The sequence below is a fragment of the Pseudochaenichthys georgianus genome, chromosome 20 (assembly GCF_902827115.2).
Source record: "Pseudochaenichthys georgianus chromosome 20, fPseGeo1.2, whole genome shotgun sequence".
Classification (NCBI taxonomy): Eukaryota; Metazoa; Chordata; class Actinopteri; order Perciformes; family Channichthyidae; genus Pseudochaenichthys; species Pseudochaenichthys georgianus.
In genome coordinates this window covers 9004056-9022703 of record NC_047522.1, presented here as the reverse complement: position 1 = coordinate 9022703, position 18648 = coordinate 9004056, and the positions used below count along the sequence as shown (strand labels likewise).

The window sequence follows — 18648 nt, the reverse complement described above, 5'->3', positions numbered from 1 at the left end:
AATTATAAACGATTAATTGATCTTGTGCCAACACATCTAAGATCAAGAAAGTCTTGAATACATTTTGACTACACAGCCAATCATGTTTTTGTGTGTGTATTTCATCATGTTTAGCTGCTCTGCTGTAATTCCAAGCACCAAATAACAAAACACAGGTTCTTCAGCCAAAGCTCTTACTTTGAAAGCTGTGACCGGATGTGTGTTGTGTTGACGCAGTACGCTTGACTGCCTGAAGAGAGGCGGGGGATTGCGAACACACCGACTGACTGGAGGTCTGCTGCGGACTTAATCGGAGAAGCACACACTGAATTAGGGAGAAAAAGTTGCTTCTAACTACCCATGCGGCCGACACAGAGAGACACCTCTGGAGTTTCTAAAGGTAGGTATGTTTGAATGTTGTGCGTGAGTTCTCCGTACCATTGGTCAGCGACAGGCTATTGGCTTCTGACGGAGTTACTTTGTTGCTATGCACGCTGTTGCAGAACAGAGGGCTTGTATTCGAGTGAACCTGCAGTGCTTTTGTCCAGACACGAAGCCTCTGGAAATTGTCACTCTCAAACGCCTCACACCGGTAAAATATCCTGAATACGAACACTATGTTTGGCTTGTGTTTGTTTTAATATTTAAACAGCTAGGTTATCATTACATTCCACGTGATGGCATCAGTCTGAGTGGCACGCACCTACAGATTTGGTGAGCTTGTTTTCTCGCGGTGTGCTTGGACATTTGTCCCCGTTTAGGTGGGCTTTCTCCGGCAGGCACGTCGACTAACACTCTCCTCGCACCTGGGAATCCTTGGTAATGTCGAGTTGGTGTCCTTTGTTATGATTGCACATGGATTAAACTCCTTTGTGGTGTATTTCTGCAGTCTGCGGGGCTTGAAGGGACCCTGCCCCCCACCCATGGGCCATGCCCCCCCTCACCACCGCCCCAGGCATGCTCTGGCCACTCAGCCCCTGCGATGTATATACCCTAGCTGCTTGTCTTCAACAGTAATTGCAAAAGGACTGTTTTGAATTCAATGCATACCCACATATGCATCAGATAACCCGCATAGATGAAAGTGAATGCAGCAGCACATGTTGAGTGGATGCTGCTTGGCCACATCTGTTTTGAATGAAACACAGGGACAAAGGCAGTCAGGGTCTCAGGATGTTTTGCTGCTACAGTGGCTGGTCTGCAGATGTATGCAGACAAAAGCACATGTCGTGATTCCTGTGTTGATGCATTGCATAGCTTCATTTGTCGCCAGATTAAGTGCTAGTTTGTGCAGGTTCTGTTACAGTGGATTTTCAATAATGCCACTTACACAAGTGTTTTATACATGACACTGATTTCAGCATGTTCCTGTCATACATCAGGAGCGTTTTCAGCACGTAGCCCTGTGTGGTTTTATTAACATTTTATTCAATTGTTTTCATTATTATGCTTTCCTCTCATGGTGGGTGTTTTCCAAATTACTTAAATGGGACTGTTTACATATGTATATTAAATAGCATCCCATCTGGAAATAATATAAGCAGCAAAATATGCATTTTCAACCAAGAAAAAGGTGAGGACTTGAAGTCTTAAATAGTTGCCATGGTAATAGTTATGATAGCTGCTACACATAGTTTACCTGATAAAAAAATACTTCTCATTAGACTAATTGTTATTGTTGCCTTGTGCCCCACTTTAAAAACTACTGATTGATTCTTAAATAGTAAGAAGAGCACAGTAGGGAATTGTTGAAATGGACAATGGTTGTTCAGTCACTGCTGTGCCAACCTGTTCCTAAACATAAGCGAGATCCTTTTGGGTCTCCACAGAGCAGCACCTTGACTTCACTTTGCTCTGACACCATGCGATGACAGGGATTCTATTGCAGCAACATGTACTCTCTCGGGTCCTGTGCCAGAACTCTGAAACACCACAGCAGTTCGGAGAAGAAGAGAGAACTGGGGGGGGGGTGGAGTTGTACATTTCTGCTGTATTGTGCCGAGGAGCCACTTTAAATGTACGGTTAACAGTACGTTTTTTGTCATGGTGACTCAGTTGTGGGCCCCTGCAAAAGCTAGCGATGTCATTCTACCAGCGAGCTCTGTGAGGTTTTTAAGGTTGTCTTGCTAGGTTATCAGCTCTTTGACACAGTGTGAGAACTGTTAATGGTGTTATATTTGGGAGCTGTAATCTTTTGGATAAGTGTCCCAACTTTAGATTGTAGTGGTATGAAGAAGCAGTTGCTGCTAATCTAACGGATAAACTCCTTCTTGGACTTACTAACAGCATGACATTTGCCTGGTGCGGCAATGTCATGTCACTTATTACAGGTTGTATCCTTTATCTTGGAATGCAGTAGCTAAACACACCAGATACCCAGTCTGTATTTACTTCAGGACACTGGCTGTCATACGCCATCAGTGATAGTGCCGTTATCATGTGTGTGACTTGAAGCTCTGACATGCGCCTGACTACATCTCTGGCACCTTTGGTGATGGTGTGAGCTGTAGATTGGGTCCGGTTGGCGTTAGGGGATGAGGTTTTGTGACTGATTCCCATTACTACGTGTCAAATGAAAACAGACAATGACTGTTCCTCGAGAGACAGTCATTCATTCATAAAGGCTTGGACATGCCGCGTGTTGTCATAGCTTGTAACGGGACAGGCCCGCACTGGGCAGGCACACACAAGCCCTGGCATGACGCAACAATGTGTGTGTGCTTAGCGTTGAAACGGGTAAAACAGAAACCATTCAGGCCCATTATGAACCAGCAGCACATCTCTCATGGGCTCCCATTCTGGCCCAGACAGCTCTCACCACCATAAATCTATTCTTGGTTGGTAGCTGTTAGTCTGTGTGTATATTCCTTTACATGAGGATGGGCCCCTTTATAGATTCGGCGACGCGTTCTCACGCCTCACTAAAGGCACCTGCTTTTACCGCCCGCACTTCCAGGATGCCAGTCCACCGTGGCTGCTATTTCAGGGAAGAGGAATATGATATGAGGGGAACTGCGGCCTGGTAGCGGCTCCTCTGCGATGGGAGCACCCCGGTATTTATTTAGGTTAACCGACGAAGGGGAGACTCTGACGGGCGGATCAATGACAGGCATCATCTCAAAACAAACCCTGCAGGAATGGCACAGGCCCAGTTGTCCTCTGACTCACACACTGTGAATAATATATCGAGAAAGATCACCCTTTTAAAGGTTTCTAAATGTGTCTGCATTAATGAGTAATGATGCAGAACTCTATGAAACGACACGCACTTTATTTCGGGATGCAGACTCTGAGGGAATGTAAGCTCCAGGGAGCCATTGTAGTTATTGGATCGCATGCAGGATCTTAGGGGTCATGTTGTCATCACCTTTAGCTCCGCAGAGGGTGATCAGGTTACCGGGCTGGATATCCTTTGCAGCGCTATCGGTTACCAGAGCAATCAGTGTTGACTGTCTGTTGTGGTTTTTTGATGATCCGAGGTACGAGTTGCCTTTACTCGACTCACCAATTGAGAATTTTTGTCTGGTATTAGATCATGTCATAATGTTAGTGTGTCATAGCAGTAGCACTTTGTGGTAATCAGGTGAACAATACAGCGGTGTGTGTGACAGCCTGGGAGGTTAGTACGAGGAAATGTGAGCATGTTGGTGTGGTCCGGTGGGTGTATGTTATGGTGGGTGTATGTTAATGTGTTGCTTGCTATAGCTTGTGACATTTAACGAAAAATAACTGTCTTATCTCCCACAGCCCAGCAGTTCCCCACAAGTCGGACATGAGGTGCCCTCCAGGCCTGGGTCGCTGAGCAGCTGAGGTCAAGGTTCAAGTGCTTGTTCCGGCAGTCATGGCTGACAAGGACGGGCCGCCCATCGCCCCGGGCCAGGTCTACATCGAGGTGGAGTACGACTATGAGTACAAGGCCAAAGACAAGATGGTGGCCATCCGCCAGGGGGAGTGCTACATGCTGGTGAAGAAGACTAATGAGGACTGGTGGCAGGTGAGGAAGGAGGAGGGCACAAAGGCCTTTTATGTGCCGGCGCAGTACGTCAGGGAGGTGCGGCGGGCGCTCATGCCCCCTCAGAAGCCCACCTTAAGGGCCAAGCCCACCGTTTTGGATATCCGCCGGGCATCCGATGAAAACCTCAACCGACCCCAACCTGAAATGTCCAGCTTTGGGCGTCCGTCGCCTTCCTCCACCCCCTCGCCGTCCTCGGATCGTGTCTCCCCGCCGGCTCTGTCCAAGGATGCTAACCAGAACCTGGGGAGTCCCCATCACTGCAAGATGGTAGCTGAACTGGTGCTACTTCACAACAACAACAACCACCACCACGCCAATAATTCAACGTTGCCAAGGACACGGGCAGACTCGCCTCCGCTCAAAGTAGGGAACAACCACAACAAAAGTCCAGATAGTGACAAGACCTCCCCTCTGAGCAACCCGCCAGGAGATCGGCTGAACAAGCTCCACAACGACTCGGAGTCTGGGGATGAGCTGAGCAGCAGCTCCACAGAACTTATGCAGGTACGTTGCTGCTTTACTTTATTTAGAAATGGCATATTTACAGGATTGGCTTAATGTGTTGCATTTGTGTGTTTTGATTTGTGCGTTATTTGTCAGTTTATGAGAATAATAAATCGTTCACTATGCCAGTGTAGGTGCAAAAACACAAAGCACTGTAGCTCATTAAGATCTATCCCTGAGCTTTTTGCAGACAGCATATCGGGAGTACTGACTCTTTGAGTACCATTGGTTTTCTACATCTAAAATATTGCCTTATGTTTTGTTCCTTTTCTTCCATTCCTCCTGGTTTATTTCCCTCTGGTGCTTTTATTTTCTTCTCATGGGTCGGCTGCAGATAACCGCCCTTGTCCCCATCAGATACTGTCATATTGGACGTGCAGAGATTGCATGTTTTTCACTCTCCGTCTCTTGCAGAGCTGCATTCATTCATCAGCCCCTACGCTTCTCCACCTCAAACTGTTTGTGCCTCATTTGCCAGATTTCACAGAAGCAGCAAAAGTTGCAGTGCCTTATTAAAATGCTACCGTTTCCCTTGAAGCATAATTAGTTTGGCATGTACAGATGTGCATTTTTTTTTTTGGGCAGCTGGGTTTTTAAAGACTAAACAGTCTGTTCATAGCTTTCCGGTTAAAATTGGAAGTACTATAATTGCGTCTTCAGGTATATTTAAACCAAGGAAATGCCAAACACAACTGCCAAAATGTGTAGTTTTGTAACGTTGCCTTTTCGTTTATGCGATTTTCTTATACTACAGGAATGTTGGCCATGGTATTATTACACCCACAGCTCATTCTTAAAGGCAGATCATCTCTGCTTGGGGTCTGGTATCTGTGCAAAGTGACTAAACCCCATGTAGGGATCCATTCCTGATGCAGGGATACCAAACTTCCTGATGAAAACATGAAATATTTCCCTCCCCCATGTCCCTTCAGTCACTAGATTGACAACTTCGGCCTCTTCCCACATTCATAATATGTGTCTCGGTGCTAGGAGAATGGAAGAATGAGTTGAATGGGAACAGGAACTGAGGCTTATCCTCCCTCGTCTCCAGTGAAGGTAGATCAAAGTAGAGAAAAGGAGAATTCTAGACGACGGGGGTCCAAGCTGCACTGTTCTTCGTGAGCCATTTCTGGTGTGGCTGTATCCAGGCAGGGTCAGCTTGTTTGAAGGCTCCAAGTGCTGCTTGTGTTCTTTGTTCCACAGGCTGCAGCAGCCTCCTCCACCATGGAGGGAACAAAGAGAGACGGGCTTGAATAGAAACTAGGTCATATCAGCAGCGGAGGATCAGTCTGTCGCCCCGCCGTGGGGACCACTGTGTGAGTGTGAATGCCATGTGTGATGCGCCCATGTGAAGTGGAGGAAAGTGAGAATGGAAGCACACCAACACAGTTTACAACTTTATAGCCCCTCATGAAGGACGGCTACATTGATTGTGAGTCGCAATTGAATTGACACACCTCAAAAGCCCCTATCAAGGCGAGAAAAGGGGTTGTTGTCTGTGTAGCTGCCTGCCTTTTTAGATTAAGTCACACGGGCCAAAATAAACACCCATTTCACTCTCAGCAATTTACATTTGCATGGGCCGCTCTTTGGGGTGTTTTCGTTCAGGGTACAGTAGTGCCAGAGGGGCGGATAAGAAGCAGCCAGGATTCAGCCAAAACTCCCTGTGAAGCTCAGCACTGTCTGGTCACGGGGCAGGTGGAGCCCTCTCCCCTGCTCTCTCGGCCTTTTGTGATGTTGTGTTGGCTTGTCCTGTTTGGCTTGTTGCCAGGCAATTGAATGACCCTGCAGAAAACCTACTGCTTCCTGTCTGTGCTCAGGTGCAAACAGACTGGGTCTGCAGGAGAGAGGACCATCTTGTGACAATGCTGTAATGTCTGAAGTGGTTTTGGAGAGTTATGAGTGCTTACAAGAGACTGATTGATAGTAGATGCATTTAGACATGTGCCAATATTTGAGCTACTGCACTGAGTATTATATTTTACAGTTATAAAAAATGGAGGTGAGCAAATGATGCACAGCTGCAGGAACTATGAAGGAGCGGCCGTGTGTTCTGTTTCTTTCTTTTCTTTTAACTAAACTATAATCAAGACACATTCTTTTTTATTTTCTATTATGTTACATTACATTAGGACTCACACAATGAGTGTGGGCGGCTGCTTTGCAGATGCACTGGACTGCACAGCAATTAGAACTATGAACAATAATTATAATGCTTCTTATAATTTAACAAACGGTTGGTTCATTGTGAACATGCGTCAGGACAAACTATTGAAAGTTCTCCAAAGTTCCCCCACGGAAAACAACTTTATACAACTTTTTTCTTTGTTAAATCATCCCCTCGTAACCAGATAAAATAAAGATGCTTTTGCTGTAGTGCTAACTTGCAATTCTCACGTCATTTATCCACCAAATCAGTTCACCTTCAGCCTGAAACACAAGTCCTTTCCTCCCTTACACATAGCCTCTGGATGAATGGGCGGGTGGGGGGGTGTATGGACCTGTTAGTAGGATTTGTCGCTGACATGCCTCCGCTCGAGTGCCAGCTGGCCACCTCTAATTGATTAGATTTGATCTCGGGGTGACGATTAACGCCTCTGTGTGTCTCCGTGCTTTCCGTGTGTAAAAGGCGCCTGCAGAGCGGGATCGCCCCCCCCCCCCCCCCCCGCCTCCTCAGCACCTTGCAGAGTTGCATAGGTTTGTGGTTGACAGCCATCCTCATGAATCCCACTTAGATACCAAGCCCTTCCCCTCTCCTCTAAAAAGCTCTTAAGGGATTGGCGAAATAAACCTCTTTTCCTCACTTCCAAGAACCTGGCAATGGGATACTGTTTGTTTCGCTAAAAGAATGTGGCAAACCATATGATTTAAAAGCCTGTGTTTCACTCAAACACATGGGGTTTCTCTACGGTTATTCTGTTTTTTAAAGTCACTGCAGAATAACAGATGCTCAATTACCACAAAGAAAGTTATTTTGGGTCCTTTTTCTGGAATACCTTTACTTCTTCTTCCTAAGAATGGGGAAGCAGATACGAAACCTTTTTTTATGGGAAACGTCTCCCTTTCTTTCCAAACTATAGTGACTTGATATATAATGAGTGGCTGCTGTGTGGGATTGTGTGAGGACAGACTGTTGTTGTCTTTCTGAGATGTGTCACAGAGGGGAAGATGTGGTGGCCCTGGATGTGTTTGCGTCTGTGGCTTTGCACCCAGGAGCCGGGCTGTGCTCACTCACTGTCTGATAAAAAAGAACCTTGAGTGGCCCTCACACCCCTTGCCTTTATACCATTTCACACTCCAAAAAAGGTACCAGCCGCTAAAGGGGCCCTCCCTTTCTTTCCCAATTTCCGACACTTTTATCTGTTAAGTAACTCCCTGTAGTCTGTAACAGGCAGAGCTCCATGTTAAAGGAATGGTATGCTCATGACACTCATTTTTAAAAAATTATCATCCGATAAAACAGACCAGTCTCTGCCAGTCTCTCTCTTTTTTTTTTTAATCCGATGACATTATCAGTGATTTTAAACTGATTATATACCGAAATAACATCAACACTGTGGGCGCCGCCATTTCCCGGACGTGACGTAATCCATGCGTTTGGTTTTCGAAGACACGTTGATCTCCATGTTATTTACTGTAGTTTCTCTCTTCAAATATGCCTCACTGTATCGCGAAATATTGCCATAATTCGGATAGGAACAATCCACGGAATGCTCGGTTCCATCTGTTGCCAAAAGGTAAGCATAAGAAGTACATTCGGAGGCAGTGGCTAGCGAAATGTGGCCGGCCCGAACCGAGAGATTTACAGGCTCATGTATGCAGCGAACATTTCACATTTCCGGACGACTACTCTGAGAGTATGATCAAACATAACATGGGATTTAAAGAACAACCATTACTCAATGGAGATGCAGTACCATCGGTCTTTCTGGTGTCATCACCGACCAGGACACCAGTTCGGCCAGTAGAGAAATCGCCCTCTGCAAGTGTGAAGCGACGGAGGAGCAGAAGTAGTGCTCGGAGTAAGAATACGGTATGTTATAGCGCATTTCCATTGCAGCGGCTAGCCCCGTTTTAACGTCCAGGCCAGGACAGTTTTTGGTGGCCTTTCCATATAGCGTAGTACCGACTAGTGTGTATTTCCCCCCAGTTTTTCCGGCCCCATCAAATCGTGATTCTATGGCCAGGGACAACGAAGCTGAGTATGCTAAACTATAGAGAGGGAATCGCTAGCAAGGGTGGTACTACATGCATACATATAGTATCTTATATCATCTTCCCATTATACACACATGCATTTTCAAACATTTGGACTACCTATGTTGCACATGTATTATCTTTTCAATTTATACACGGCATCTATTGCACGTCTGTCCGTCCTGGGAGAGGGATCCCTCCTCTGTTGCTCTCCCTGAGGTTTCTTCCATGTTCCCTTTAAACTGTGGGTTTTCTTCGGAAGTTTTTCCTTGTACGATGTGAGGGTCTTAGGACAGAGGGTGTCGTATTGTCATACTGATATGTATGGCTGAATTCCCCCATCCAATCTCTTCACATTGGTCAAAACTTGTTCCTCTGCTGACGAGTCCGAACTGAAATACTCCACCATGTTTCCGTGTGTTGACAAAGTGAACGCATGGATGACGTCACGACCATCACGTGACTACTGAAAATGGCAAACATGGCGGCGGCCAGACGGAATATACAGGTCTTGATAAAAAAGAGCTATAAAATCATTATTTACCGGGGAATATCGCTGATTTCTTCAGGGTATGGTTTAAACATAACGTTTCACTAAATACTGAAGTTTTGATTAATTATCTAATGAGTGGACCATTCCTTTAATAATAAAAAGTGCTAATTCCCTGAGATTACAAACGAGATTAGTCGCTCCCCTTTTAAATAAGATGCCTTTCTGTATGACATGTCTTGTTTCTCAGAAATGTCCCGAGAAGCTCCACTTTAAGGATGCCTACAGTCATAATGACATAACTGGCTTGTAAATGTATCCCGATACATTCTCAAAGGGTTTAAAAACAAAAGGAAGCGGCTGAGTCTGTCTGCCTTCAACCTTCTGTGTGGTCTAGATGGCAATGCCTGGGGGAGGAAGAGGAGGAGGGAGGGAGGGGTTTGTGGGCGTAGAAAGACAGGGACAAAGTGCCCAGGCCCCACAGAGCTGCTGTAGCACCGATGGGATGGCGGAGACCTGGGGGACAGGAGGCCAGAACGATGTGTTTTCATGTTTGGGTGAATCTGAAGATTAGTTGTAGCCTGTGAGCCGTGAACCTCCGGTTGGCTGGCGGCGAGATGAATGACTAGAAAGTGCAACATTACAAGGTCACCGTCAAAGATGGAGGAGAGCACAGTAACACTGGCTGTGGTGGTTGTTGGAGTGTGCGTTGAGATATTCTTGAATGTCGATGGTGTGTTGTTCATTGTTTCTTTCAACATGCCCACATGCGCACTTTGGCTTCTGCTAAGTTGTATGTTTACCGACTTGTGCAACAGGGCAAAGGCTGAGAATGTGTACCAGGGGCTGAGCGGTGATTTGAAATAGACTTCTATGTGGGGGTGGTTGCAACTCCGAAGGGCACTTTGAAGACGCATTCACTCCTAGAGAGGTTTGATCAATTTGCTGCCACTTATTTGGTGCAGTGAATTGAATCATTATTATCCAATGACGTGCGTTTTTCCCACGTGAAGCAGAATGTGTGTATTGTTCATAGAAAGGACAGCATGGTGGCCTGTCTCTCGCTCTTGCTGGTCCTGGGTAGCTAGGGTTTACTGTACAGAAACGACCTGTTCCTAACATCCCAACGCCACAATAACCTGCTAATTACATGCTGCGCTGAATGGAATCTCTGCGGAGTCTCACATTTGCTGCATAGCCCTCTTAACAGCCAATTTCCAAATGAGCTGTGATCTTTTTGAAGTAAGAACAAGAGGTCCTTCTTCCAAGCAGTGCTGTAAAAGTGCAACCATCTCCCTGTCCCGTAATCTGGAGCTTTGCCGCGAGTCTTACTCCCGGGCCGGCTAAAAAGGTGGCCCCTGCTTGTTTTCCAGTGCATACTTGACATTCCATCCTCAGTGCACACACACGAGCATCCAGTGAGGCAACAGGCATGCTCAGTCAATGAAGGCCCGCATTGCCTTGAAAAGCGAACCACTGGACCTTTTAGTCATTTAATATAAAACCCGAGGAAAATTGTGCATCCGCTGAGTTCATGCGAGAGGCTGCCGGCATTCTTTCTACTCTTTCCTCTGTCTAGACCTTTTAGTTTCTCTTCTACTTTTCCTGTTTGCTCTGTCTCTGTTGCTTCCTCTTCTGCTGTCAGCCTCGTGCTCCCCTCTTCACCTGTCTCTCCCAGAGTCGAGCTGTCAGATTGGATCTCGGTGATGACAGTGAGGAAAACCCAGAGCTCCTCGGTTCAACCTGTGACCACCATTATTTTGTTCCTCCCTATTATCTATCCTGATCCTTCTCTCTAAACAACAGGATTAAACCCACAAGAGCCCCAGGCCCTGAGCCTTCAAGACAACCACAAGAATTGAAGATGTCAAATAAGGGTTACGGGGAATCCTGCTGTTGTGTAAAATGCAGGATTTTACCTTTTCAATACATTCTATGAAGTATTGGCTATGTGAGCCAGATAGCATGCTTCACTTAGATCATTTGTTCTCGCATGTTGAGGTTAAAGGCGTACATTTCAGAGAACAGTAAGGTTTGATTGAAGCAGGCAGTGATGCTAGCAAAAGTTAATAAAATATTCAGTGTTTAATTTATTCTTGGCACAAAGTGGGAACCCCCCTTTTGAAGGCGACCATCATTTGATACTCCCATGATAATGGCGCCGTTGAAGCTGGAGTAGCAGCTACTTAATGCTAACAGGCAGGTCACATTGCACGCTGTCGTTGCCGATCGAATCCCCTCCCAACTACAACGATTATTCTGGCAATGTAAAATGAAACTGATGGAAAGCATTAGCTGCGGATGACATGATGTCTTAACTTAAGGTAAACACTAATATCTGTCAGAGATTTCACACCAGCAATGATACAGGAAATGTTGACCGAAATACATTTAATTGAATGGGATTGCTTTGATGTGTAGATTAGCTTTGTGAGGTTAAAGGTACCCTGTAGAGGTTTGCTTTTGGATGCATTTCCTTTCTCAACCCACCATTGTTTACATCCATGTTTGAAGTGGTCTTCTTCACTGCCTCTGTTAGCACATTGCAGAATAGCTTTGCCTGTTACTGCCAATTGTGGATCAGTGGAATAAAGTGATATTATTGTTGGGAATGAGTATGGCGTGCCCGTGCATAAGAAACTAAACGGGGACCCACTCGTAGAAAAACAGCCAAAAATTGCTTCTACAATTCTAAAACTCCACAAGGAATCTTAAAGTATGCATGTGGTGCTTTTACAAAATACGTTTTTAACTAAACAAAGAAAATGTGGTCATTTCACCAATTGACCAAGTGATTTCCCAAAAAGGAAAGCCATCATATTTACTGTCACACCATCCAGTTTTCTACGAAGATACGGAATGGTTAGTTTGATCATAATATCAGGCTAAATGAAGGAAGTGAAACTAAAGGGGTATTCAGTTTGGAGGTTCTAAAGGCCACATAACTGCAAGTTGTAACCTAGGTTCTAGCCATGCCCATTTCCATTAGGCATGCAAATTACATTTTTGTTTTAACTCTCTTGCCTGCTTATAGAGTCACAGATCTTGCCCAAAATACACCATTATCTCAAAGCATTCATTTAAGTTTGAAATGCCTGTCAAATATATTCTTGAACTCCACCAACTGGGTTACAGTATGACCAAACTGCAGGAGTGTTGCTCTAACTAAAAAGCCCAGATGACAGTAGAGAAGATGTGATTCAAGCTTCCTCCGTCTCTCTATCTCCCCGTTGGTAGTAGCTCTCTCCGCTCTAGTTTCCATAAAGCCTCTCCGCCTGTCAGCCTGTGATGCAGCGTGGCATACTCACAGAGCGGGTGACGGGGATACATCACCTATTTAATTTGCTCTCCTCCTCACTGTGCTTTATCGGGTCCTTCCCCGTCCCTCTTCTCTGGGCCTGCCTCACTGCTGTGGCTCGGTGCACTGGGATATCATGTACCCAGAGAAGGTAAGAACCTCTAGCTGGCCTGCTTTTGATACCACAATCATTTATGTCCCCCCCCTGTCTCTCAGCTCTCCCTGAATCTTTCCCTGTCCGAGCTGTTTGGGCATTTTTTGTTCCAGGGTGATTGCTTTCTAAGCCCTTCAACTTGAAACAGACAGTGTTTTGCACCGTTATATGTCAGATATAGCATCGGGCACACGTGGGTGTTCTTGTACGGGATTATTTGAGCAAGTAACATGACCGCCCTACGCTGTGTTATCCACAGAGGTTTGCATACAAGTGATGATGCTCTGGGCTCTCGATGCACAGTTACATAACTGATGCTGGCTGTGTTCAGAGCCTTTTAAACAGCTGCTAGTCCCTCTGCGGTCTCCTGTTTTGGATGAGCGGACAGGTCAAGCTATGCTAACACTCAACCCTCTGAGGACAGCAACCACGGTCTGAGGAACTATTTTCCTTCAGTATCTCTTACAGAGCTGTCTCTGTTGGTCGTAAGTGGCTTAGCACGATGACGGTAAAGTCATATTGATATTGCTTTCTGGGTATCAGAGTGTTTCTGGCCCTGGCTGCCGTGCTGTGTTTCTGGTGTGGCGTACCGTGTTTCTGATTCCTCTTACTTCCGAACCCACCTTGGGGATCGGAGTCTGCAGAGCGCTAAAGTGGAGCAAATGCCCTCCCCCCAGGGCTTGGATGTGTGTTTCCTCTCCTTGTTTTCACCCATTGGCATTTTACCTTCTTAGAGACCAACTGATTTGCAGCAAATCTAGCTTCTTAAGAGAAATAGTGTGTTGTCTGTCAAAGATTTGTTCTCTGTCCTTTTGGATGAAAACCAACTGAACAGATTTCCTCTCTGGATGTATTATTTCAACTTCTTTTAACTTGTGCCCTCATTTGTGTGCTTTGCCTACTCTTTCTTGACTTGTTGCACTTCATTGTGTTGTACAACAGCTTGTTTTCCTCTGTATAATACGGCATATCACTGCAGATTAAAGACAATATTTGTGAGCCATCCAGTATTTCTCTGCTCTCACTGCTGTTCTCAGGAGAGGCGCAGCTGTTGCTGGTTGCTGAGAACTTGTGGAAGCATGTCAGGGTGGGCGTCTTTGAGCATCAAGGGGCGCGTTTTGTATCCGTCATATGCCACTGCTATCGTTAATTGCTTGGCGTGGCTGCCAAAGAGACAAAGGATGAGCGGTGAATCAGTCAGCGCTGAAATAGTCTCGCTAGGCGCCGTCTTGCCAGAGGTCATTTACTGGGAAAGAGAGATTAGACTTGGTAGGTCACCATCATCGAGCAGCGGTGGAAAGGTGCGGAGGAGTTGCTGAAGTGTGGGGTGATGTATGTTGAACCTCTGCATTCTGTTGATGACATTGTGCTGCTCAGTGTATTGATCTTCTTTCAGTAGAGTTTGTTTTGCTGCTATGCTTTATCATCAGTTAAGGTTTTGAAGGGCATTTGTACACTAGTTTTTGAGGATGCAATAGTGAGGAAATGTACTTATTAATAACTTGTGACAACACGAGTTACCAGTGTTCAATTTGATGAACACAGGCGCTGATATGTAAAAAAAGGAACTAAATGGGTTATTTTTTATTTTAAAAAAGAAAGAAAAGTGAGCGTAGCGGTGGTGAGAAATCTTTAGTGTGGATTTCAGAACACAGTGTGACATCAGAAACACTGACTAGCATGGCAATCCCACTACAGTCCTGTAACAGCCCTCTGAATTAACTTTCCAGAACTTCTGTGTTATTGTTACTGTGCAGCTGTCACCGAACAGCGATGCTAATGGTGAAAAACAAAGGGGATGCAGTGAGAGAGAGAAAAGGGTGCACTCCATACCAGTCTGGATCCTTCTTCTAGTTTTAAAGCTCGGTCATTTCAAACAGCAAATCCAATTTTACCACAGCATTAACACACAGTCCTATAATTGCACTCCGATTGGCTCAGCTCAGCTCAGCGGGGAGTGCGCCAACCGAGCTCTGCCTTTTGGGGATACAGTGCATGTCTCTGTACATTTCCCTCAAAGCTGGCCACAAATAGCTCACAAATAAAGCAGAGACACTGGGAGGCTGATCAGCGTTCACTCTAGTAGGCGGAAGAGACTTCCAAGGCCAGCAGACTTTCAGTGCCCTTGTTTTTGATTGGCAGAGAGGCACTCCCAGTGTCCATTAATGAAATGGATATGCCAACGGTAACGGATGTCTCGGTGTTCCTGTCATGCTCTGTTGCCTCTCTAAACCATTGGCTGGTTTGATCACCTCTTTGTTTAGTTGATTGACAGCTTGTTGATTATTCTGACAGGAAAGGATTATAAGGTTTTAGTCATAAATAGATAGAACAGCCAGTACTTAATGCAAGGGTAACCTTACGGTGTTAAAACGGTGCTGCTGTTTTGCGGGGCCCCCCTGGTTTAATTAGTTTGACTCCTTTTGAAAGCATGGTATCTTTTGTCCTGCCGTTTGTCATGAATCTTGGTCAAGTCAGCTTTATCTTGCCTGGATGGGAGCAAAACAAACTTATGTTTTGAAGTGGGGGGACCAATGCCTGACTTTTTTGACTTGGAGCATTTCCACACCAGTTTTTCAAACCAAGAATCAAAAACATTTATGAATGAAAATAAATGGATAAAGGGAAGTTGTTTATAGTTCAGTAAGGACACTCATCTTTCAATTTCAGAGGTTTAAGCATGTGTCTCAGATAGGGCTGCTCGATTGTGGCAAAAATCATAGTCTCCATTATTTGGGTCAATAATTGCGATTATTCATTGACTTTGAAAACATCCATTTATTGTGAACAGTATGTTTTTAACAGTTGATTACCCTGAACTTCAAGTACAATTCAACTGAAAACCCCCCAAAAAATTATATATATAAAAAAAAAGTAATAATAAAAAATTAATCGTTTTATTTCGATTACGTTGTTTTCGTAATCGTTGCAAGCCATAATCGTAATCGCGATTTAAAATACGATTAATTGACCAGCCCTAGTCTCAGATTAATAATCAACCTTCCACATAACCTGCATACACAAGGACATGTGAATATAAAAAGAAATATTCAAACACAATTAACGAAAACTTAGATTATAATAGAATTCACCAAGCCTGTTGCACGTGTCCTTCAGTTTCTCTTTGTTTAGTCTCCGTTGGGGACCAGCCAGTGATTGTTTACCACTGATGGAGGTTACACAGACTAAATCCAGTCTGCTTATGTTTCCTTAGTGAAGAGAAACCAGATAGTTGAGCTCATTTGACCCCAGTGGCGCTAACCATCTGCTCAGACAAAGGTGCCTTATTAATGCCTGTTTACATCTTTGCACTTTATTTCCTTGTTATAAGTGCATGCATATCATTATAAGTATGTGTAGTCTGACAATCATGTGGCCTTTGAGCTCATTTAAAAAATGACCTTTTAGCTTAATTTAGAATGTGACTGTATGCTGATGTCTTGTTCAGGTCATTTTATTCTGACTTTTTCTACATTTAAATTACATTTTCTTTTTACTGACTAAGATCTGAATTATAATCTAATTTGATTATGAACTCCAGCCTTATTCATGACAAAGGTCAGATGTCCGAGTACATCACATTTGACTTCCCTTTTGTACTTTCTGTATGAGTTTGTTTGGCTGCTTCCGCGAAAAGCCGGTGTATAATGTGGTTGTTTTTTTCAGTGTCTGCTACAAAAACACTGTTTTGAATGGATTAAAGAAAGACTCCAGAGTGGCCAGAGTGCCATACTCATCTAAACAGTGGTACATGCTTCACTGGCTTCAGGCAGCAGTAACTGTGGAACAGAGGGGCTTACTGGTCAGCCCGAGCCTGGACAGCCCCAGCCCCCCCCCGCACAAACACACTAGAATGCAATCTTCTTACGTATCTGGATTAAGAGGTTGTGTACAGTACATTCCTGGGTTAAACCCCCTCCGTTCCCCCCAAACTCCTGTTCATCCCACACCAACATGTTCCAGGGTTTTTCCCCATGGTTGAACAATGTGCTTATTGCTCTGCGTTGATCCTCACCCTGATTTTGTTGGGCGGAGTGTGCCATACTGTTGATAACATAAGACTGTGAGGGGGTTAGTCCAGTGTTATTTTGTTGTTTCCTAATACACAAATACATTGTCTTTTACTTTTGTCTCTATCTGGCGCTAATTGAGAGGCGAGTAATCCGTCTTTCTTAGAGTTCGGGGTTATATGTGGCTGCTCTGTGGCCCGGGCCAGGACCCCCTCCTGGTGGCCAGTAGAGGTTTGTTGTTGATTTGCCAGCCAATCCCCAGGCACTTGAGCCCCTATTGATCTAAAACAAATGAGTGTTTGCAACCATGGCGACATATTCAAATCAGACAGCAGCCACTCAAGTGTTTATTCGGTTGCGTTGGATATGTTAAGTGTGGTCTGTTTGACGTGATGCCAAAGAAAAAACAGCTTCTTCACACAAGGATCCTTAAATTCTCGAATAATAATTAAAAGGTGAAGCATTGTTATTTCAGATCAAAGCATTAACACTCAAGGAAGATCTCCTTAAGGACACATTTACATATTTTCTAAATGTGCACAATAAAAAGGGTAGCCTGTCTTTTTATGAATGATAGTGTAAATGTATGTTAAAGTTGCTCTTTGCAATAATTTGTATTCATAATTTATTAATGTTATGTTACCAGCTGATTTCAGAATTATTGTTCTACTAACTCCTGTTTCCTCAATGTGACAAGTCAAGGATAGTGTAGGCCTAATATTATGTTAGTTCTATGTTGGTGCCATCACTTTTAATCATTTAGACTACAGTAATCCGGTATTCTAAATCAGTGGTTCTCAAAGTTTTTTCAATAATGTACCCCCTTTGAAAAACAAATTCAGCCAAGTACCCCCTGATCATCGCAATATATAAAGAGGTACAGTACAGCGCTGCACCATCGGTGTCTGATTTATTAAATCAACAACCTTGTAACTGAGAAACACTTAAAGGTAGGGTAGGTAAGAATGGAGAAACCAGCTCGAGTGCGCTAGAATTTGAAAGTACACAACTGAAAAAATATGCCCCTTCCTTCAGACTTCCTTACAGAGCCCCTCCTCCAACACACGAACGTGCACATGTGAAGCTGAAGCCAGCCCCCGACTTCGGGTGGCAGTATATGCCGTGAAGTTGTTTGCGGCCTGCCAGTGAAGAAGAAGAAGAAGAAGAAGAAGAAGAAGAAGAAGAAGAAGAAGAAGAAGAAGAAGAAGAAGAAGAAGAAGAAGAAGAAGAAGAAGAAGAAGAAATTTGCCTAATCCTCCCTCAGGGACTTATTCCGGTGTGAACGCGATCTGCGCTTTAGTTCATCAGAACTCTTTAGTTCTGATGAACTAAGTACGGCAAAGTACGTAAAAGATCCGTACATTTCAGGCCAGTTTGACATAGTTTAGACTTAATTTTCTACCCATAATTTGGTATTGAATCCAGTCAGAGATATGGATCGGAGAGGTACACATTGTTGCTTATTAACAAAGTTCCCAGAATTTGGATGTAATCTCATCGGTTCTCCAAAAAAGCACATTCATTAGATTCCGCTCATTGTTAGTGGCTCACAAAACAGGGTTAGTAAGCTCAGTAATAGGATATTTTCAAGCCAAATGTACTTATTTACTGCTAAAAGCTCAGATCAAACCCACTGACCCTGTTCACTACTCCCATTGAACGCATAGCTCCAGATCCCTGTCAGCATTACTCGGCAGGAGTGGACCACCTCATGGCTCAGGGTTACCGAGTGCCCGGTTCCAGCCTGCACGGTGCACATTCTGTCAATGGGCCTCGGACAGTTTGGCGGACAGAGTTGCCTTTACGTGCCATTGCCCGTTCAACAAAACAATAGCACCATTCTTGCTAATGTGGCAAGACATGCCCAGTGGAAATTGAATTGCTTTCCACAGAAGCAGCTCTTTGACAATCAATTACCCAACCAAGAGCCTTTAATGGGTCACTCAGAGGACGAAAAGGAACAAGGCCGTTCGCTAGGATATATTAGAGCCTGGGAAAGTG

At 44.6% G+C, this 18648-nt stretch overlaps 1 protein-coding gene across 9 annotated transcripts in view; it reads left to right on the top strand.

The window, feature by feature from the left end:
* Positions 1-225: 225 nt before the first annotated feature.
* Positions 226-18648, top strand: part of arhgap12b (Rho GTPase activating protein 12b) — a 61294-nt gene continuing 42871 nt past the window's right edge. For all 9 annotated transcript variants that reach the window (XM_034108868.2, XM_034108864.2, XM_034108867.2 and 6 more), the window contains exons 1-2: positions 226-379; positions 3727-4498. In XM_034108868.2, coding sequence (XP_033964759.1) covers positions 3821-4498 — 678 coding nt within the window. In that variant the 5' untranslated portion in view covers positions 226-379; positions 3727-3820. The remainder of the gene's footprint in view (positions 380-3726; positions 4499-18648) is intronic.